The sequence below is a fragment of the Rhineura floridana genome, chromosome 3 (assembly GCF_030035675.1).
Source record: "Rhineura floridana isolate rRhiFlo1 chromosome 3, rRhiFlo1.hap2, whole genome shotgun sequence".
Taxonomy (NCBI): Eukaryota; Metazoa; Chordata; class Lepidosauria; order Squamata; family Rhineuridae; genus Rhineura; species Rhineura floridana.
The window spans coordinates 122,865,779-122,888,426 of record NC_084482.1 but is presented as its reverse complement, the minus strand read 5'-3'; the positions used below and the strand labels follow the sequence as shown (position 1 = coordinate 122,888,426).

At 43.3% G+C, this 22,648-nt stretch overlaps 1 protein-coding gene across 1 annotated transcript in view; it reads right to left on the bottom strand.

The window, feature by feature from the left end:
- The window catches only part of F12 (coagulation factor XII), a 35,343-nt gene extending 19,866 nt beyond the window's left edge, over positions 1 to 15,477 (bottom strand). Inside the window, exons 1-10 of the mRNA XM_061617639.1 lie at positions 15,370 to 15,477; positions 11,352 to 11,388; positions 9,472 to 9,574; positions 9,215 to 9,285; positions 8,188 to 8,295; positions 4,397 to 4,528; positions 3,551 to 3,655; positions 1,472 to 1,643; positions 554 to 654; positions 192 to 471 (exon numbers count right to left, since the gene is read on the bottom strand). Coding sequence (XP_061473623.1) covers positions 192 to 471; positions 554 to 654; positions 1,472 to 1,643; positions 3,551 to 3,655; positions 4,397 to 4,528; positions 8,188 to 8,295; positions 9,215 to 9,285; positions 9,472 to 9,574; positions 11,352 to 11,388; positions 15,370 to 15,429 — 1,169 coding nt within the window. The 5' untranslated portion in view covers positions 15,430 to 15,477. The remainder of the gene's footprint in view (positions 1 to 191; positions 472 to 553; positions 655 to 1,471; positions 1,644 to 3,550; positions 3,656 to 4,396; positions 4,529 to 8,187; positions 8,296 to 9,214; positions 9,286 to 9,471; positions 9,575 to 11,351; positions 11,389 to 15,369) is intronic.
- Positions 15,478 to 22,648: the final 7,171 nt, after the last annotated feature.

Here is a 22,648-nt window from a genome sequence, read left to right as displayed (position 1 = left end):
GGATCTGTTGAGATCTGTGCTAGAGCGGGGAGAGAAACCATAAGAGAGAGCGGTCCGGACTGGTGGAGTCCCTGGTGGTGCCTAGTGACAGGCAGTAACCACGAGCAGGTAGGAACCTGACAGGGAGAGCCAGGGAAGGAAGCCTCACAGTGAGCCCTAATTCTGCTCTGGGGATGGATGGTGGGACTTGCCTGAACTCCAGACAATGTGCAGCAGTCAGGATCCAGCAGGAGGCGATGAGGCTTCCTCCACAGAACTGATCTCCCATGTAGATGGCTGCCATGTAGGGGTGGGAGCCATGGAGTGCCACCATGCCCCCCACTATACGTTTGCGTGAGGAGGTGGTCTTTGTATAGCGCTGCCCACAAACTGGAGCTGAGCCAAGCATAGGCTGGTTTGGTCTGGCTGAACTGCTGCTGGAGGTCTCATTTGGGGGCTTCTGCTCTGGTTCATTCTGTGTTACCACAGTATCTGTGGAGAAAGCAGCTTGGCTCATTCATTTATGAAGTTCACCACACAGTCTGGTTCTTCCAGAGAGAATGGCATGTCTTACCTGTAGATTGGGGATGGCATTGGGTGATGTTGCAGAATTCCCAGCTCAGCTGCATCTCGCGGAGCACATAACACCATGGCTTGCCGTCTTTGTCTGGGTTTCTACATACACACAAAAGGGTCCAGTCCTCTCTCAACCAAGGCCAGCATTCAGCAGCCTTGCATCATCATCATCATCATTACTTACCTTCACCCAAAGGTGCCAGGGCAGGTTACAACAATTTTGAAATACAACATTAAAAATAATTATCACAAAATACCTCATTTCACCTAGCATTTCAATTTCCCTTCATCTGCCCTACTTCTTGAGTCCAGTTGTAGCCCTTCCCATTCCTGGACACAGAAGCTCCCTTTGCCCCAGAAGCTTCCCACCAACACCATGACCAGGGCCAGCCCTAGGCATGTTGCTACCTGGGGCAAAGGACAAGATGGCACCCCTCCCAATTCCATGTACTAAAGCCAACTGGGCTGACTGTTGAATTTTACTCCAACGCAGGCTACAGCATGGCCTCCTCCACTGCATCTGAGGGCTGCAGGACAGTTTAGAGGGGCCGGGGTAGGCTCTGTGTTGCACGGACCACTCTGTCCTCCAGTACCTTCGCACCACGCTCCACCCTGCAGCATCTGCCACCTGAGGCAGTGGCCTTACTCTGCCTAATGATAGGCTGGCCTATCATAACTATTACAACTACTATATAACGGCTCAGTTTCAGCTTGATCCTTGCCGGACCAGCTTCAGAGCTTTGTGTTCCTCAAAGCTGAGCCTTGGCTGCTGCCTGAATCTCATTTCACCTGGCTATATCTTGTGCCCTGGTGGGCTCTTGCTGCATTGCAGAGCACAGTATGGTCTTACCTCTAACAAATGCTTACTCTGTTCTTTGGTAAATGTGCAGACATTCCATGTTAAAACACGGCTTACCTGCAAAAGGCGTGCGCCCCCAGGCCCAGACTGACTGCATTGTCCAAAGAAAAGGAGTACTCATCAAGGAGCAAGGGGGAGTCCCAGGGCAGACAGGGTGCTCCTGAGGAACCATGGTAGGCCATGCCTCGGTATTGATGCCCATTTTCATTGTAGCAGGTCTGAGTATGTTCTAGGGAATAGAAAGTCGAGGGACTCACAAATGTTTTAAAATAATGTTAGGCTGTGAAGAAGGCAAATTAATGCCCTTGTCTGACTTCTATTACATCAGGGTGAGGAACCTTTTTCCATTCGAGGGCTGTGTTCTCTTCTAAGCAACCTTCCAGGGCCCACCTGCCAGTGGTGGGCATGGCCAGAGGCAAAAGTGGGCAGGGCAACAAATGCAAATTTTATTTTTGTAGAGTAGTCTAATTTCTACACACACTCATCCATCCATCCATCTGTCCAGACAAGCAATTGGCATTATCTGAGTTCAAGGACAAATTCCAGTCAGGCAAAAACATCCAAGAAAGTGCAAAGCAGTGCTGGTAAGAGGTTCAGCCTGGGAAGACACCAAAGGGTCTGACAGAGGGGCCCAGAATTTGGCCCCTGGGCCCGAGGTTTTCCACCCCTGCTTGAGAGCATTCATAGCCTGTTGCCTGGTACACCCAGCCTTCACTCAGCACATCTTTCTTCCTGCCTCAAAACACCCTTGCTGAAAGAGGGAGCACTGGGACTCAAAAGAGGTGGAGTCAGCCCGTTTGGGAAAACGGAAAATTCTAGGAATTCTGATGATTCCCGTTCTGTCACAGACTGTGGATGTGTATGTAATAAGCCTCTTCTCCTCAACTCCCGGTTCTTCAAAACAAAGCTGCCTCAGACCAAGGGCTCTGAGTAGTCCATTTTTGCTACACAGCTGGCTTTAAACTGGGCCTGGCCATTTTTCTTCACCACCCTGCCATGGATTTGTTTTAAGAATGTAAGAATAACCACCTTATTGATTCAGACAGAAGTCCCTCTCACCCAATATCCTCCTCATTCTTTAGGAATCTGCACCTTATTTTCCTCCATTCAGTTCTGTTATGAGTCTTCCTAATGTCTATAGAGTGTGCAGAGGTGTGGTACAATCTTCAAACTGTTTATCCTCACAGGAACCTTGTGGGGGAGGTCATTGTCTGCAAGTCTTTTCACTAATGGGAAACTGAGGCAGAGAAGTGACTTGGCTCAGAGCCAGACCGGTGAGTGTGTAACTCCGGGATGGTGACAGGTGGCTGTTTAGCCCCCAAGGGCTACGCGCAAAGGTGGGCAGAGGGCTGGTCCTGCATCCAGGAAGTGCTGGTGAATGTGACTGGGACTTGGGCTCCCACTCTCACTCACACACATGCATGTACATACACAAACTTCCTCTCCTACATACTGGAAAGACCTGAGGAGCACTCCCTTTGGAAGGCTAATCAATTGGGAAGGGGAGAATAATCTGGGAAATGGGAAGGGGATCTGCAGACACACATAAGTTGGCCAAGGGCCATAAGTTGCCTACTGGCTGTGGGTTGCCAATATGTGCTGTAGTCAACACTCTGAGGGCAGATTTCCTGGGCCCATGCCCACTGGCCCTCACACATTATATCTGCTTTGAGATGGGGCTACCAAGACTGTACATAGTACTCAAAGTATTCAGTATTGATTTCTGTATTGTTTTTCTGTTCCTTTTCTAACAATTCCTAAAATTCTGTTTGCATTTTGACAGTGGTTGCACATGTAACAGACTATTCAGGAAACTATAAAATACAGATTTCTTGACTGAGCAGAAGTACAATGTTCAGAATGGAAGAATAGGACATAAATATGATAAATGGAGTAACTTTTCCCACTGTACATCACTTTTTAATTTTGCCAACACCAATTCCCACCTTCCATTTCATTCTGAGCTCTTTAGCACCACTTCACAGTTTGGCAACTTTTAAACACGCATATCTGCAAATTTAATCATATATTTTAATACTTTACTATTTTTAACACAGTGTTTATGATGGATTTTATTCTGCCGTAAATTGCTTAGAGATGTATACGTTAATTTAAATATTTCAAATAAAAACATACCTATATCACACAGTGGCCCAGAAAACCCTTCAGGACATCCACATGCCCAGTTATGCTTCATCTCTACGCAGTGGCCTCCATTCAAACAAGGGTTTATTGCACACGCTGTGAGTCAGAGAAAGTGATATGGATCATATGAAGGATCATAGGATGCTTCAGGAGGGAGGAGCTGGAGCAGAGAAGTGGCAGGCAGACACGGAAAGGTTTATGCACCTCCCCCGCCACCCACACACATATGCACTCCAACTAAAAGTTCCCCAAAACAACTTTTCTTTTTTTATGACATGCACTTGTGAACAATGTTGACTTTCCCCCCACTGAATAATCAGAAATATAAATATAATATAGCATGGTGGTTCCCAAACTTTCCCCCCATGGACCACTGGAAAATTGCTAAGGGTCTTCGCAGACCCCCTTAATGATTTTTCTGACTGTCGCAGCACTTCTAATGCACTGTGCTAGATGCTTTTTAATTGTGTGTTTAAATCGCTTCTTTATTTCTTGTATTGGATTTTATTGTATTACAATCTGAATTCCATAGAATTCAAGTTGTAAGTATTCTTCACAGACATGCCACAGCCCACCTGAATGAAGCTCATGGACCAGTTTGGGACCACCTGATGTAGCGGATAACAGTAATGACATTTTGTGCTGCCTGGCTTTGTTAGGAAAGTGAATTAGAAACTACCTTTTGTTGATAGTTATTTCAAATGAAGCCCAGGCCATATATTTGATGACATGGGGTAGCCCTTACCTCATCTGTCTGCTTTGCACCACCCACTAATGGATAGGACCCTCCCCCTTTGTTTCAATACTGTTTGTAGCCTGCTCCGACTCAGCTCTGACCCTTTCCGTGGACAGGCTTGCAGACAAACTTCTTTCCAGCACAATGGCACTCCTCCAGCCCAGTAGGCCGATGCCACAGCCAGGTGTCCTTCCTGCCAATGTGCAGCAGTGTTTGTGTTCCAAAGCAGTGCTCTGCAAAGTAAAGACATACAGTGACCCTAGACACAGATCATACCTGTGCTCATCCAGTGCAGCCAGCCCTTTGGAGATGGACCAAAAAAGGAGGAACTACAGCTGTCTATTTATAGCAGCCTTTGCCAGTCTGGTGCCCTCCAGATGTTTTCAACTACAGTCTCATCAGCTGTGCTGGCTGGAGCTGATGGGAGTTGTACTCCAACTAGGGATGGGATTTGCTACCTAGTTCCAGTCTGTCTGAATTCTGAGAATCCGGCTTTCAGTGCCTATCTGCCCTTTTCTTGTTCCCATTTCTTTTGTAATTGCTGATCCGCTGGTTTTTTTAAATGAAAAAGAATAACGTAATTTTTAACAAATATGGTTATGAAAATGCTTATGCTGTAGGCACTTGTTCCACCTTTTTTCCATTTACAGAAATCAGTTAGGCAGATAATCGTCCATGGAGTCTGTCTCTTGCCTCAGGCTAATTGATGTACTGCTTAATGATCCCCTCCCTTAATCCTCTCCCCCAATTTTGCTATTCTTGTTGTTTTGCAGTGCTTGTGATTTTTATTGTTGAAAAGTCGACTACAACTGCTTATTTTAAATTCTTTTTTTTGGCTAAATTTTAATCTTTTTTTTTTTTTTTTACAATAATTTTTATTCAATTTTTCATAAAACATAGAAAACAAAATCATAAAACATTCAAAGACAAAAAACAAAACAAAACAAAAATGATTAAACAAAAAAAATAAAATGTTGACTTCCCATTTGTCACATATCAAATCAGTTATAGGTCTACAATATATAACAATCCTGTCTCTTAAATCATATTATAAAATCACTTTCCTCCAGTAGTTATCTTAATTAATCATCAAATCTCATAAACATTACTTTATTCTTTCCACAAAAAGTCAAAGAGAGGTTTCAATTCTTTAAGAAATATATCTATCAATTTTTCTCCAAATAAACATGTCAATTAATCCATCTCGTTAATAATTATAATAATCTTATTGTCATAACCATAGTCCAACTAAACATTTCGATTAATCCATCTCATCAGAATCTGTTAGGTCCAATAATTTCAATAGCCATTATTCCATTATCCCTATTAGTTCCATCTTCCATCTTCAATAGTCCTGTTAAGTCCAGTAATTTCAGTGTCCAATCTTCCATTATCAGTATTCCATAATAATCTTGCTGTTGTAACCATAGTCATATAATAAGAGTCTGATGGGAATTTCCTCTATCCCAAATATTTTCTTGCCATCCATTCTGAATAAGTTGCTGAAATACTGTTGTAAAGTCATATCTGTGTTCTTCTTTTTTACAAAATGCACTGGCTCATCTCTTAAGAGTTTTTCCATTGTCACATGGCTGCAGTTAATTCCATAGATTTTCTCTATATCAAGCTCCATCACATCATTCCAGTCCAGAAGATTATCCAAGCCATTGATAACTTTATCTCTAATATCTTCATTAATTTCTTCAGAGATAACGTTAAATTCCAAACAGTAGATTTTATTTCTAAAATCCATAAACTCCAGATCTTTTTCCAATTCCACATTTGTTCCAATCTCCAGGGCTTGTATCTTCCCTTTATTTTTTCTTTTCTCATCTCTGATCTCATTCTCCTCTCTCACAGGATCCCCTATTTCTTTAAGCTCCTGCGTCATTTTGCTCAGTTCAATTTTCAGCTCCTTACTACCCTGTCGCAGGGTTTGTTTCGTTATCTCAATCTCATCCATTATTTTCTGAAACATAGTTACTTCCAGATTCTCAGCCACTTTCTTGATTGCCATTTTTAAAACCACGAAAACAAAGCAAAACAAAAATAAAGAACCACTTCTTATTTCAGCAACAATTGGGTTAATATTCCAGGCTTGATGACATCACAGTATAAACAGAGCAACCTGCCTTATCTCTCTATGTTCAAGAATGCAAAACAAATTTAGTTCCCAGCATCAAAACAGTTAGTGGCGTCGTGAAGAAGCAGATTCGTCAAAATAAAATAGACCAAAAAGAGAATAGTCCTAGACAATATAATATTCCTCTGAGTAGAAATCAGGAATAGAAATCCCTCTTCTGTTTATTATCTTTAGAATGCACTTCCAGGACAGCTTTTTGCGACAGAAACAGAGATAAGCTGTTAATTTCGTGAATAACAGAAAAGAGTTATATCTCACCCAGAAGTTGTCCAAAGCCGATCAATCTGACAAATCTCCTTTTGCTGTAACAATTTAAACCAAGTAAAAAAAAATAATAGAAAGAAGGGTGCTTGCCTGTTAATCCGTTCTCTCTTTAAAGAAAAGATAAACGTATCGCTTAAGCAGATAGAGCTTGTTAGAAAGTCCGTCCGGCATTGTTGGCTGGACCTTATCTCATAAATTAATGAAATCCAGTCCTCCCAACAAAAACAGGCTTTTGAGGTTGATCTCTACGTTTCTCCCTGCCCGGGAGAAATTTCATCAGTCAAAAAAAAATGTTCTGACTGATTTATATCTGAATAAGCTTCTTCTGAGGCTGGAGCCCGTCTCAAAAGCAGGCACAAGCGAAGTCACCCTTCCCGGAAGTCACCAAATTTTAATCTTTTTTAAAAAAAAATTAAAGTAAATGCTGCTTTAATGCTGCTTGCGAACCTTAAATGTCCGTCCATCCACCAGTACAATCCACATACTCTGTAACAAAGTGTTATTTTAAGGTCCATCACAGAACACCCATGCAGAGTGTCTGCTGTGTGCAGTTTCTGTTATGTTGTTGCCACTTTGAAGAAAAATTTACAGTCTTTCATAGATGAAAAAAATTGCATTGCATTGAGATATCATTTGGCAGATTGAGAAAACTACATTTTCTTCTGTAATTTAGTTTGATAATGTACAATAACTGAAATGATTACTTAACCTAAACATTGTTTAAATAACAGAAGAATTAGAGAACAGCCAAAGTAAAAATTTTAACATGAATTTTAATGGCCATTTCTGAGAATTAACAAAACGGAGGGAGGTTCATGGATGTATATGACGATCATTATCACCTAGACAGCAAAGAATGCATCAGCTTAGAGGAAAGCCAATTGCAAAGACAATAATGTAAAATTTGGAGCAGATTTTTTGTTTAAAAAACTCTGCCGATGACAGCTGCGACCCACCACAAGAAATAAATGCGGTCCGAAAAGACAGTAGATTGTCAGATTATGTAAAAATCCAGTAATAAATCCAATTTAGCGGATATTCTCCACCATCCCTAAATCTAACACACCTAGAAGGCACTAGGTGAGCAAAGATTGATTTATAGGAAGTCTCATGGCACTCACTAAGATCTGAAGATAGTCAGGTCTTTATAAATGCGAGTACTACGTCATGATCCTTAAAAAAATCTCCATACTACTTTGGAGCTTTTTGGTACCAGGAGGAAAAGGAGCTGTCAGCCCCGACAATGTGATGTTCTGGAGGTCCACCAGCCCTTTTTGTAATGGAGGTATGGCTCTCAGCCATGCTGCTTCACGCATTGGGGGCTCTCGGCCTCAGGGTGCAGACTGATGAGTTCACATTTGTCCAGTATAAAGGCCATTTTTAGTTGATCAGCATGCCAAGGGGGGTGGGCACATAACCAAGGTCAGGACTAACGCCTCAAGGAGCTAGATATGGTCTATAGTTCCAGGATCCAGTCTCAGGTACCTTTCTCACAGTGTTTCCCATGGAAGCCAGTTGTACAGATGCAATGGAACCCAGTTCGCCTAGCTTCACAGACTCCACCATTCTGGCATGGGTTACGGTCACAGTGTCCTGCCAAATTAAAACAAAAAAAGAGTTAATCACACTTAGCTAGAAGTCCCAGGCTTGGGCTGTGTCAAGGGTGGAGATCCTTTTTTCAGCCCAAGAGACACATTCCCTTTTGGGCAACCTTCTGAAGGTCACATGTCAGTGGTGATCAGGGACAGAGGGAAAAGCGTGTGGAGAAACAAATGTGAACTTTACCTTTGTACAACAAGTCTAGTTTCTACATGCACTCACACACTCTTCTCAGTCCTCCATCCAAATCAGCAAGAAGCACTGTCAGAGTTCAAGGACACATTCCAGCCAGACAAAAACAGTAGTGGTGCGAAGCTGGGAAAATGAGGGGGTGTGGCCTAAGGCAGTGGTGGCTGGTGCCCATTGGGACTGGGGGGGTCAGAAGACAGGGAGGCCAACTTAAGCAGAACCAGAGCCAATGACAGGCGGAGCCAATGAATTCTAGTTTGTCCTCATCCTCCTCTGCTGAGTTTTATAAGGGCAACACTGAGACTAAGGAAGAGGAATGACAGGCAGTGCCACTTCCTGGACTGGTTGAAAGTAAGAAGGCAGGCAGATGACGGCTTGCTGAGGGCAGACTGAGGTGGGTGAAGCACTGCTTCATTTCCCCAAACGAATCAGCCTTCACTGGCCTGAGGAGAATTCCAGGGGCCAGATAGACAGGCCTGGAAGGCCTCATTGGGTCACCAGGACTGAGGTTCTCCACTATGTGGGCTATGTGGGCACTAGAGTGAAAACTGGACACCGCATGCCACTTGCCATAATGCCCAACACTGTTGGTGGCTGTACAAATTGAGACTTGCTTTATTGGGAACCAGTAGCACTGTAGACTCAACAACTGAGGGACTTGCACAGATCCTCTTTGCTCCAGCAGCCTTTTGGATGGCTTCTTCAGTTCCCACCACTGACTCACCTCTTGGCCTTTCCTCTTTCCCACAGTACCTCCATTTTCCATTTCGGTCATAGTTCTCTGTGGTGGCACACCTGATAGAGAAATGTTTTGAGTCATAGAAGGAATACCTAGAAGCTGGGCCTAATCCAAAATGGGAAGTTGCAACTAGTCACAACTTCTCCCACATACCTCAGAGTATGTCCCCTCTCCCCTTCCAGCATGTTCCATTATTCATACTCTCCATATGACCCCAGCTCTTTCTGTGAAAAGATGCTTACCAAGGCTGAGGATTTAAGAGTATGCTACTCTGGATGCAGGAATGGTACATTTTACGTTGGTAGCGGAAAGGGAAATGGCAGGGCTCGTCGTTGGATGGCATCTCTGCAAGGCAAAAGTAGATAAGGCTGCTTCCACTGCAGATACAGGCTCAAAAAGGGGAAAAAACTATAAAGGCTGGCATATAATTCTCCTGTTCCTCCTGATTACCTAGCAGGAGTTGTCCTGCTCCTTCTCCCTTTCCTCAAAGGAGCACTTCCATTGCAGGAAAACCACTTTTCTTCAACAATAGGTCACAAACATTGACTCAGTAAATGCCATTTCTTTTCCCTGGCCAAGCTAGCAGATCCATTCCTGCAGCACTATGTATTGCTGCACTACCGTGTGCAGTGTGGTTGTGAGAGAGTCACTCATGGGCACTTACTGGCTAGTGTCCATGGTGTCACTGGTGACACTCCTCCCTCACACAGCCCATAATCATAATTCCATTGCTAATGTTCTGACAGAAGTACCATTATATATTATGTAGCCAAAACAGCACTACCCATACACAAGAGGATGGTCTCAGCAGACTTGGGGAAACTCCAAGGAAATGCATAATAAATAAATTAATCATTAGAAAGAAAACTATCCCACTGAGAACTGAGCATACTCAGGGGCTATGGAATGCTGACAGACTGTTTTGGGGGGTGGGGTGGAAAATGGGATGGGAGGGGCAATGGAATGGAGTATTACGGAGGGTGGCACTGAATAGGAACACTCCAACGGTAACATTTTATTGCAGGTTTCTCTTTACATTCCCTCTATTTCCAACATTCATGATATTTCCAACATTTATTATGTTTTAGTGTGTTTTTAGTGTTTTTGTTTGCTGCCCTGGGCTCCTATTGGGAGGAAGGGTGGGATATAACTTTTAATAAATAAATAAATAATAATAAAATTCAGAAGTAAGTGCCTGCCCTTATATAGCAGCAGCAGCACAGCAGCAGTAATAGCAGTAGTAGTAATAGTAATTTTTATTTCGGTCAGAGACCAGCAAATATTCCTTATGTAGCCAGCACAGCACCATTGATGCATCAGAGGTAGGCATCAGAAGCCTTGAGAGTACACAAAAATTTACAGAAGTAGACAAAAATTGAATAAACTCCACTGAGTGGGCAATCACCCCGCAAATAAGCCATTGAGGACTCAGTCAGTTCCGTGGCCACTGAATGCTGACTGTTCATTGTGGTGGGGCGGGGCAGAGAAATGGGATGTAAAAGTAGGGAGACGGAAAATAGAATACAGAATCCTGGCAAAGGCCATGGATGGCTGGCTGGTTGGAACCCTGAACACTGTCTACTACACCATTTTGTTACATGTCACACTTGTTCTTTTCAGTGTTCTACTACACTATAACATTTTGTTCCACATTTCACATTCTTTTTAGGAAGATATTGCTGTTTTTTAATAACCTTGTACTGTTCCAACAGAGGTACTTACGTAGCCGGTTACATTCATATTTAAAACAAATACTAGCAAATACCAGCAAGAATACTCACTTGCCTGAACAGTCCTTTGCCCTTTTGTGAACCTAAGCTGTGAGCTCTTCTCTGCAGTGCTCAAGAACACTTCAACCCATTTTTAAAAAAATTAAAAGCTGTGAATAGTTAATTCAGGCATGGTTCTAAATTCTGAAACAAGGATCCCATTCCTTCACTTCTATTGCATGGTAAATGAACATTGCACTACTTAAGTGCTAAGGGGTGGTGGAAGAGGAGGGGGATAACACCCACTTTCTTGGTGATCTGGAAAAGCCCAGCAGAGTCTCAACCCTTGAAACTCGAGTTCATGTTGTGGCTACTGTTCCTTCACTGGCACCAAACAAGGAGCTGAAACTCACCTTTATGCTTCGTCTTAGGTGCTCTCCTATGGTGATCCTGCCAGGAAAATAAAGATAAATGGCTATGTTGTTGCATATACCTCTTTTAGTTCATACACATTATTTTCTGCTTTAGGAAAACAAACATGGTAAAGGACTGTTTGGCGCGGCTTGCACTGAATTGGCCTACAAAGCTACAAATGACTCACATCAAAGACTCCAGTGCACATGCATTCTACACAGTAGAGGCTGATCCGCTAGGGCTACTGGGGTATAGTCCTCCCAAGCAGAATTTCAAACAGTTTTTAAAAATTCTCCCCATCTCAAAACCACATACTCTTTCCGGTCCCACAGACTTTTTATACTTCTATGAACTTACAGAGGCTTATGGAAGCATTTCTGTCAATCTCCTGTTCCCTTCCTGATCAGGTCTCTGCACCACTCAGCCAATCCTAATCCAAAAGTATAGCTATGGCAAAGAGGTCCCTCCCTCTACATATACATTTTTAAAGGCATTCAGACCAATTTTTTTTTAAAAAAATGCAGTATCAATGATTTATCAAATATCTATCCCATTTAGTTCTGCAACACCTTTAAATTGTAAGGGGGAAGATATAGTTTGAGAGATAGATTACCATTTTAATGAATCCTAGACCAGGGTTTGAATCCTCATATAGCCATGAAGCTCACTGGGTGACCTTGGGCCAGTCACTGCCTCTTAGCCTCAGAAGAAGGCAATGGTAAACCATCTCTGAATACCACTTACCACAAAAACCCTATTCATAGGGTCACCATAAGTCGGAATCGACTTGAAGGCAGTCCATTTATTTTTTTATCTGTAATTTGTAATGTTTTTTCAAAAAATCAGAGCTGTCACCTGATTAAAAGAAATATTTATTTATTCTTCATATTATTTTGAGTTAGTTGAATTATCAATTAATAGTGCAGTCTTTGTCATGTCTATTCAGAAGGGGCAGAGCAATCCAACTCAGGGGAAGCCGATGGAAAGGGTGCCGACAGAGGAGGTGCCGGTGGGAACCTCTATGGCATTCATTTGCTCTTCAGGAGCTGCTGGGCCGGCAGAATGTCAGCTCAGTCTCAGCTGCATGCATGAAAAAGGTGGTTCTCATGAATACCCCTACTGGTGAGTAAGCACTCTCCATAGACTGTCATTATAATTATTTTCTTAGACTGACCTTTTTCTCTGCATAACTTTGGCCTGGATTGGGACCTACAGAAGTGATCCAAACAGGAGTTGGGTGTTGTGTAAGTCCCCTCCCACCCCTCCTTCGACACCCCCCCCCAAATGTCCCTATTTTGGGCCTTGCACCAGCTTCTGCCATCATCCCTTCCACTGGACTGGGCTTCCCTGGCGGACCCCGGCCGAGTCCAGCTCCACTGCAGCTGAGCCAGGGTGAGAAGACCTTGCCAGCTTAGCCAGAGGTCTGCCATATCCAATTCCCCTCAGCCCAGCATAAATACAAGTTGGATTGTGCCCTAAAACCCAGAGGTGTGACTTACTCCAGGTAAGTGTTTATTGCAGCCTAAATCTGCACATGAATAAAAATGGTTCTGAAGCCAAAAGCATCCCTTTGTTCTTTTTTTGATAATATTCACATGTGTTGGAGGAAGCATAATCTTAGCAGAGGCATCCCTTCCTCTGTGTGTGTGGGGTGGGTGCTTGCCATGTGAGTATTTGTGGTTTTTTTTAATTATTTGTTTCATTTTTTAAAAAAAAGTAATTATCTAGCTAATTAATCAATTAAAAATGCAGCCATAGTTTTAATGCATAGTTAATATTCTGCATTTTCATTTTCTCCTGCCGCTCTCATCAACTTGGTATCCTCCAGCTGTTTTGGACTATAACTCCAAGGCTTGGTAGGGCTGACAGGAGTTGTAGTCCAAAACATCTGAAGGTGCCAGATTGGTAAAGGTTGCTCTGCTTGTTTTGACTGATTTTGCAATTGTTTCATAATTTGTCATGACATGTTGGTTTTAGCAAATAAATATTATCTATCTATAAAACCCCAGGTCTGCTTGTACAATGGTATTGTAAAAGTTGTGTGCGTGTTGTGTGTGAGAGAAACAGTACCAAAGGCTGTTGCACAGTCTATAGCAATCTTACAAGGTGGCATAACGTTTCCTCCTACTCCCTCCAGCTGAGGGCTGAGACCCCAACCAAGGAGCAAAGAATAGCTGGAAAGAGGTGAAGCAACAAGGACAAGTGCAAAAGAGATGGCTGCTGTTCTTACATGATGTATACAGCAGGGTTGCCAGTGTGGTGTTTCTAGATGTTGTTGGACTACAACTCCCGTTATCCCTGACTGCTGGATAAACTGGCTGGAACTAATGCAAGTTGGGAGATCCCCATGTTGTTGGCTACTCCTGATGTCTATGCACACAGAGCCCATAGTAAGGGGGACAGGAGTGAGGGGGGAGTGCTCTCTTATGAATATATACACATGACACACCAGGCTGAGGAGTCCCCACCCCAAGATTATATCCCCTTAAATTATGGAGGTATTGACAACACAGCAGGACTGGTTGTTTGCCACTTTCTTTTTTTAAATAGCACAATAGACATGTCTCCAGTGCTGGAGAAAGAAATACCTTAGCAGTACATTTTAAAAAAGAAAGTTTGCAAAATTTTGAGGCAGTTCTGTGGGGGAGGAAGTAGACTAGGATGTGTTTTCAAGGTTTTATATTAGATTTTTGATTTTGTTTTTGAGGGGTGACTTTTTTTTCAAAGGCTCCATGAGGGCTCCCATGAGAGCAGTAAAGAGGAACTGCTCACTCAGCCTCTAAAGCCAGAAAAATAAATGTAAAGCTTTTAAAATCTTTCACATCTTTTTGTGTAATCATTGGGAGGAGATAGGAATGTGCTGCTGGTCACTAACCCACAGAGCTTCCACACAAGTCTGTGTGTGTGTGTGTGAGAGAGAGAGAGAGAGAGAGCCACAACAAAATACAGTGCGTTGAATGCTGAGGAAGCACAATTTCTCCACAATGGGCACTGGAACAACTGAGAAAACGGTGTGTTCTTCTGTAATAAAACAACACACCAGAAAGGCTATACCAGAATAAAGCATCATATCTCCTTCCTTATACTGGGCTTGGGTCACTATTATTTATTTATTTATATTCCACTCTTCCTCCCAGAAGGAGCCCAGGGCAATGGGGGTCAAATGCAATTCAGTTTGCATTTAAAAGTTAACCAACAAAATTTGCACTTTGCGAAACAATATACACCTAGTCTTAACATTCACACCAGTCTGAATTTTAGGATATACTTCTCCAACTGAACAATGTGTGCAAAAATGCACATATTAGAGGAAAGTGTGCATGAAAAATGCATATGTTAGTGAAAACAACATGCAAAAATGCCTTATACTGTACTGAGGAAAGCTGCTTGCCAAAATGTGTATCTTTGGCAAAATCGCGTACAAAAACGTGCATATTAAGAGAAATGTACACTAAAATGCTGATGAATTTTCATGAGGACTTAAAAAAAACCTGTACTGATGCAGGAAGGTGGCGAACTGAACTTTTGTTTGGAAAAAGGTGAAACTGCGAGAAACCAACATGGACACGCTTGTCCATCCCACTAGGCCTTTGCATTTCAGTCCAGAAAGTGGCAAGTTACAAGTCTCAGGAATGTGGAGCCCAACCTATAGATGCAGTTCATAGGAACATAGAATAGCAGAGTTGGAAGGGGCCTACAAGACCAATGGGTCCAACACCTACTTAAAGCATAAATCCACCTTCAAGCAGGGGGAGGGGCTAGCACTTCACTTCAGGCCCTAAGACTCTGGGCCCTTCCTCATGCCTATTTTATCCTGCATAGCTTACCAACCAAAACGTCTTCCCTTTTCCCTTTCTCCTGCCAGTTCTCACGCCAGGGACAAAAGGCTTATCACTTTAGTAGGCAAGCTGCATTTACGTAAAAGTGGGGCATGAGATGTTTGGTATAAACTATCGTTGGCCTAGAGGGCTTAAGTAGAAAGGGAGGGATCAAAAGCATGTTAAATGGGAATCTCACCGGCAATGGCTCCGCTGGATTCAGAACCACAAAGAGCAGCAGCAGCAGTAGGGATGTCATGACGTTGCCTGGGCAAGAATGAAATGGTGAGGTTTGCGCTCTGTTTCAGGCAAAGCAAACAGTCCCGGATCGATACAACTGAAAGCAAAGGTCTTTGGGTGGGATTTAATAAGCAGCGTGGGGATTGCAGTGCGGGAACAAACAGTAGGCCAAAAAAAGGACTCGACTGGGACCCAGATATAGATTTGCTGGGCGCTCCCAACAGGACCTCTGTGTGTCCAAACAGACCATCGCTGCAGTCAGCACAAAAAACAGATGCCTTGCGCAAAATGTAGAACTGTTAGCTGAAAGATTTGCTAGGGCAGGGGGAGCCTTGTATTGCTACAGACTTACAAATCCATCTGCTGAAATATCAGTTACAGAAGGGGATGGTCACTGGCAGAAGTCTGTTGGCTAGAGATTTTGTCCAGCTGACTGTGCCTTACTCCATCTACCTATACTGTAAGTGTTTTCTCTTCTGTAGCTAATGTTGAGTACACACGACACATTTAAAGCCCAGTTTAAGCACATTCCCTTATCCCAAAGAACCCTGGGAACTGTAGTTTGTTAAGAGTGCTGGGAACAGTAGCTCTCGAAAGATACACTATAGTTCTCAGGATTCTTGGGGGGGGCAGGGATGTGCTTTAAATGTAGGCTTGTACTCAATAGTTTAGTTAAGTTTATCACTTCACAGAACCAGAAGGAATCCCAAAGCAATTTACAAGAACAATTAAATACAAAAATGCAATATATAATAGAACAGCCATTAAAACAATAGCAGGGCTGGTGGGTGGTTGGGGGGTGCATTGGAGAATCGGCACAAGGGGAAAAGGTTAGCTTCCATCCCTCTGTACCGCAGCCTTGATCCCCTCCAGACGACCTGTTTATTAAGTATTCATCATGATTTGCTTCCACAAAGCTTACATGGTCGTTGAACTACTGTATGCCTGGTCGTCACTGAGCATGATTTGTTTGCAGAGCGGTTATACAACAACGAGCATTCATCCTGATTTTTTTTGCAGGTTTTTACACGTCTTCCCAATGGTCATTTGTTTATTCCACACTTTCCAATGCATTTCCCCATCACTTTCTAAACTGCAAAAAGCCCCATTCTTTTAAAAAATGGATTTGTTGCGACAGGGTGACAGAGCGCTTTAATCTAGTTAGAATGCGCAAACCTAAAATCCCAGTATGTACTTGAATCCTTCCCACAAAATAGCTGTCTGGGGGCACCCCAAGATGTCAGGCGATCTAATTGCAGACTTCCCACTTCATGTGACATTTGAACCTTTTTTCCCTAGCTGTGTCTGCTTCCTTCCCTTTGTTAGTAGCGCTGTTTTCTGTTTTCCCATTCCAAATTCAAGCCCAGAAGCCCTCCCAACAAAATCAACAACAGTCCTTGGGAAAGGACTGTATCTCAATGGTAGAACTTCTGCCTTGCATGCAGACAGTCCCAAGTTCAATCCCCACATCTTGAGAGACACCCTGTCTGAAACGCTGAAGAGCTGCTGCCAGTCAGTGTAGATGGTACTGAGCTAGATGGACCAATGGTCTTGACAGAGTACAAGGAAGCTTCCTGTGTTCCCGCAACAAGTGGATAATCAAAAGTCTCCTGGTGAAGGGTCTCCACGATGGCACGTATAGGTCTTGTTTGTGAGCATTCTTAAGGATTTTAGAGTTAATTGGACTTTTAATACAATATATGGTCAATAGTTACTCATTTGATATGGAAATCTTTCATCCAGGTCATGTTTTTGTTGGGAGCAAGCTTTTTGTGGGGAATGGGGCACAGGTAGGGACTGGGGTTAGGAGGAAAGAACGGGCACTTTCCTTATTTTCCCTACCTGATACCCTGGCTTTTAGCGACCTCTCAGACTTGTTGGGCCTTTCATACAAAATAAGTAGTGGAATGAGGAGGTTACGTTAGAATCTAATTTAGAAAATTTTATTTCCCTCATTATTCATCCTAGAAACCTGTGTCAAATTTTTGGTATTAATTTCAAAGCCTTTTCATTGCTTAATGTCATATGATGGTGAAGATAGCCTTTTGTGTTTCAAATTGGAGGTTATGTTCTATTGCCATTTTGGGTGCATTAACAGTTGAATCTGAAACTGCAGTTTGATGTAAAGTCAAGACTGATTACACTATGTTGCTACTTCAGCAATGACTCTTGGCCTGCCCAAGATGCATGTTTTCAACCTGCTATGTTTAAACCATTTCATTTAAGGCAAGGTGGGCATGGTCAATTAAAAACATAGAGCACACCTAGAATTTTGCTAGAATATATTTCACCTCCCACTGTCTTATATTGTGCAAACTGAGACATTCTTGATGTCCACTGGAGATTAGTCTGCAGAATAGTCAGTGCCATTATTACACAATTATTTTTGGAGTTTTTTTAGTGTAAATTTTGCAAAGTGTTGCTGTACTTCACATATTCAAAGAAACAGAAGCAAAAGAAAATGATTTCCTATAGGAGAATAAGCAAACTTGCATGTTCCCTTTAAGGAATATTTGGGAAATATCCCATATACCTGTTTACCAGTGATGTAACTTCCTAAAGGGTGGGGTTACCCGGCTTTCTCTTCCTCCTCCTTTGTCTGGTAGTTTTTGCATAGACTCCATTAAGCCTGAGAAGAGTGAAGCATGCACGTGCTCCTCTCCAAGATGACCATTATCATGGACTGAGACTTCTACTTTTCTATCTAAGTTAGAGTCTATGTTTCCTGAACATGAAAGTCATGAGTAAACATTCTTTATCTTTTACTTAAGAAGATTGTGTCTGTTATTATTTGTGTCTGAGGGAAAGGGTGGTCTGGTTGATTCTCATCCCGCTGCTTGCATTTATATCTCTGCGAAGAAATAGGACCACAAAACTATTCCTATTTCACATATATTTTTAAAATGCCAAACAGAAACTTCACTAAAATTGCGAAGTAAATCAGACATATTTAAAGTGAATATCTGAACTATATCAACTGTCTTAATAATGTTGCTTCCTTCCTGCTAAAACAAGATCAGCACAGCACATTTCTTGTTTCTGTTATTTGCACTAATTGCAGGTGTTGCCACCACTCACAATATGCGCAGAGGCACATGTTACCAAATTCTTCCAAGCTACACAGGATGTGGATTGGACTGTGAAAGCCCAACCCAAATTGTGTTTGCATTTTGACAAATCTGTAGGGCAGTCCAATATCTCAGAGAGGAGGTCAGGTCTCCTGATCCCCTGGTGCATTCACTATAGCTGCCCAATTCCCCTGCTTTTTAAAGTTTGATAGAAATATCTGTGGGCTATAGGTACGTTCTTAAACCGTAAAGTTTTTTGCCTATTAGTGAATTTCTCTGCTTTTTAATCCGGCAGGTAAGAAATGGGATCCTGTGCAAGTTTGCTGAGAATGGATTGATAATTTGCATGCTTATTGAGTCCAGTGGGATTTACTCCCTGCAATCATGCTTAGGATAGGTAAAACTGACGGGGGGGGGAAGGGATGGAGGACTGGAGTGGGCAGGGGAGGAGGAAGAAGGAAGAGGGGAGGGGAGGAGGAAGGGAGAGGAGAGGGAAAGGAGGAGAAGGCAGATCTGATAATGTGCATGCTTATTGAGTTCAATGGGATTTACTCCTATGCAATCATGGTTAGGATAGGTAAAACTGACCATGGGGGAGGAGGAGGAGGACGGGAGAGGAGAGGGAAGGAGAAAGGAAGATGGAGAGGGGAGCAGAAGGGGGGAGGGAGAAGGAGGGGATTGGAGGGGGAGAGGCAAAGGAAGGGGGAGGGGAGGGCAGGTTTGATCATTTGCATGCTTATTGAGTTCAGTGGTATTTACTCCTGTGCAGTCATTATTAAGATAGGTGAAACTGACCATGGGGAGGAGGATTAGATGGGGAGGGGGAGGCAAGAGGAAGGGGATAGAAGGGAGGATGGGTTTTATAATTTGCATACTTTTTGAGTTCAGTGGGATTTATTTCTGTGCAATCATGTTTAGGATAGATTAAACTGAACTGGGGAGGGGCAGGGAGGAGGGGGACGGGAGGAGATTGGGCAGGTGGGCACTGGGCAGTGGGGAAGTCCCTTTTCTTTCCAAAAGGAAAACACTGTGAACAGTATCATTGCTTTTCAGCGTTTCCCCCACCTTTTATTCTACCACAGGCACATGTAGCCTCCTACCCAAATTTAAACCAAAGCTCTCCCTGGCCACATCCACACCAGACCTTTATGTCACTTTAGACAGTCATGGCTTCTCTCAAAGAATCCTGGGAAGTGTAGTTAGTGAAGGGTGTTGAGAGTTGCTATGAGATGACCTGTTCCCCTCACAGAGCTTCTATCAGAGTGGCTGACTGTTAAACCACTCTAGCCACTGGAGCTCTGTCAGGGGAATAGGAATCTCCTCTCAGCATCCTTCATAAACTACACTTCCCAGGATTCTTTGGGGGAAGCCATGGCTGTCTAAAGTGAAATAAAGATGTGGCCTGGATGTGGCCCCCTGATTAGGCAAGCCAAGCAGCTGTGAGTCTGGCATTTAGAACACTGACAGTTGGTTCTTATGGAGCATGCCCAACATTATCATTGAGTTCCATGTAAAATTTATTAAATTAATTAAAAATCAGCCAGGCATTTCTTTACCTTTTAAACTGCAAAAGATGAAGAACAGAGTACGGGGCAAGGTCAGTAATAGAATTACAGGTACTCTGTGAGCATGTCTGATTTTTAATGAATTTCAACAGATTATGAGAACTCTGACAGAATAAAGTCCAAACCTGTTTTTTTTCTCTTTTTACACTTTGAACTCTTGATTCTCTCTGACTGTTTTATGTATCGCCAGGAAAATTTAGAGGGTTGTTAAGCAAGCGTTTCTGAGTTCAGGACTATAAGTTTTGTAAGGTTTTGTTTTGAAATGAGCTTGCGGGAAGCATCAAAATGGCATGGGGGGTATTATCAATTTAACATTGCAGAATGCAAAAAATCCATGCTGGCTATAGTATACAGCCACTCTTGTGGCTGTATAATAAATTTAACTGCATCTTTACAAATCCATTTTTCACTAAATAACATGGTGTTCTTGTTCTCTCTAATGTGGCAGGATCGAAAAAATGAAGCAATAATGTTGCATCAGAGTGGTGACACAACTCAAACAGGAATGTGCATATCGGAACATGAACAAAGTTTTAATTATTTATTATTTATTTATTTATTTTATTACATTTCTAGACCGCCCTATAGCAGAAAGCTCTCAGGGCGGTGTACAACGAATAAAATCACAATTAAAATATGAGCAAGTGTGAAAAATATAACATGATAAAAATCCAAAATAGAATTGCCATGAGTTTATAAATTAAAATCCATATTAGGTTTAAAATTAAATTTAAAATGTTTAAAAAGCCTGGGCGAAAAGGTAGGTTTTTACCTGGCGCCGAAAAGATACCAAAGAAGGCGCCAGGCGTATCTCGTCTGGGAGGGCATTCCATAGTTCGGGGGCCACCACCGAGAAGGCCCTAGATCTAGTTGTTGATCTCCGGGCCTCTTTATGAGTTGGGACCCGGAGAAGGGCCTTCGACGTCGAGCGTAGAGAACGGGTAGGTACATAGCGAGAGAGGCGTTCCACCAGGTATTGCGGTCCGATGCCGTTTAGGGCTTTATAGGTAAGAACCAACACTTTGAATCTGGCCCGGAAACATATCGGTAGCCAGTGCAGCTGCGCCAGGACAGGTGTTATATGGTCAAATTTCTTTGTCCCAGTGAGAACTCTGGCCGCAGCATTTTGCACTAGCTGAAGTTTCCGAACCGTCTTCACAGGTAGCCCCACGTAGAGTGCATTACAGTAGTCCAATCTAGAGGTTACCATAGCATGGATAACTGAGGCGAGATTCTCCCTGTCCAGATAGGGTCGTAGTTGGGCTACCAGCCGAAGCTGGTAGAATGCATTCCGTGCCACCGAGGCTACCTGAGCCTCAAGTGACAGGAGCGGATCTAATAAGACCCCCAAACTACGTACCTGCTCCTTTAGGGGGAGTGTAACCCCATCTAGGGCAGGTCGAACGTCAACCATCTGGGCAGAGGGCCCTCCCACCAACAGCATCTCAGTCTTGTTAGGATTGAGTTTCAGTTTATTAGCTCTCATCCAGCCCATTATCGCGGCCAGGCAGCGGTCTAGTACATCAACAGCCTCACCTGACGAAGATGAAAAGGAGTAGTAGAGCTGCGTATCATCAGCATATTGCTGGAAACGCACTCCAAAACTCCTGATGACCTCACCCAGCGGCTTCATATAGATATTGAAAAGCATGGGGGACAGAACTGAACCCTGTGGGACTCCATATTGGAGTACCCAGGGACTCGAGTAATGTTCCCCCAGCATCACCTTCTGGAGACGATTCCCGAGATAGGAGCAGAGCCACCGCCAAGCAGTGCCTCCCACTCCTAAATCCGTAAGTCGCTCCAGAAGGATACCATGGTCGATGGTATCAAACGCCGCTGAGAGATCAAGGAGAACCAACAGAGTTACACTCCCTCTGTCTTTCTCCCGACAGAGGTCATCATACAGGGCGACCAAGGCCGTTTCTGTACCAAACCCCGGCCGAAAGCCCGATTGAAATGGGTCCAGATAATCAGTTTCATCCAAGAGAGCCCGGAGTTGGCGAGCGACCACACGTTCTAGGACCTTGCCCAGGAATGGAACATTTGCTACCGGCCTATAGTTGTCCAAATTATCAGGGTCCAAGGAGGGTTTTTTTAGGAGCGGTCTCACCACCGCCTGTTTCAGGCAGGATGGGACCACTCCCTCTCGTAAAGAGGCATTAATCACCTCCTTGGCCCAGCCGGCTGTTCCATTCCTGCTAGCTTTTATTAGCCATGAGGGGCAAGGATCCAGAGCAGAAGTGGTCGCCCGCACCTGTCCAAGCACCTTGTCCACATCCTCGAGCTGTACCAACTGAAACTCATCCAGTAAAACAGGACAAGACTGTGCTCTGGACACCTCATTAGGATCAACTGCTACAATAATGGAGTCAAGGTCCCGGCGGATGTTCATGATCTTATCACGAAAGTGTCGCGCAAACTCATTACAGCGGGCAATTGATGGTGTTATTGCGTCCTGGGAACCAGAGTGTAAAAGTCCCCGGACAACTTTATAAAGTTCTGCTGGGCGGTTAAGAGATGACTGAATAGAGACAGCAAAGTATTGCTTCTTTGCTGCTCTCACTGCCTTCACATAGAGTTTGGTAGAGACCCTCACAAGTGC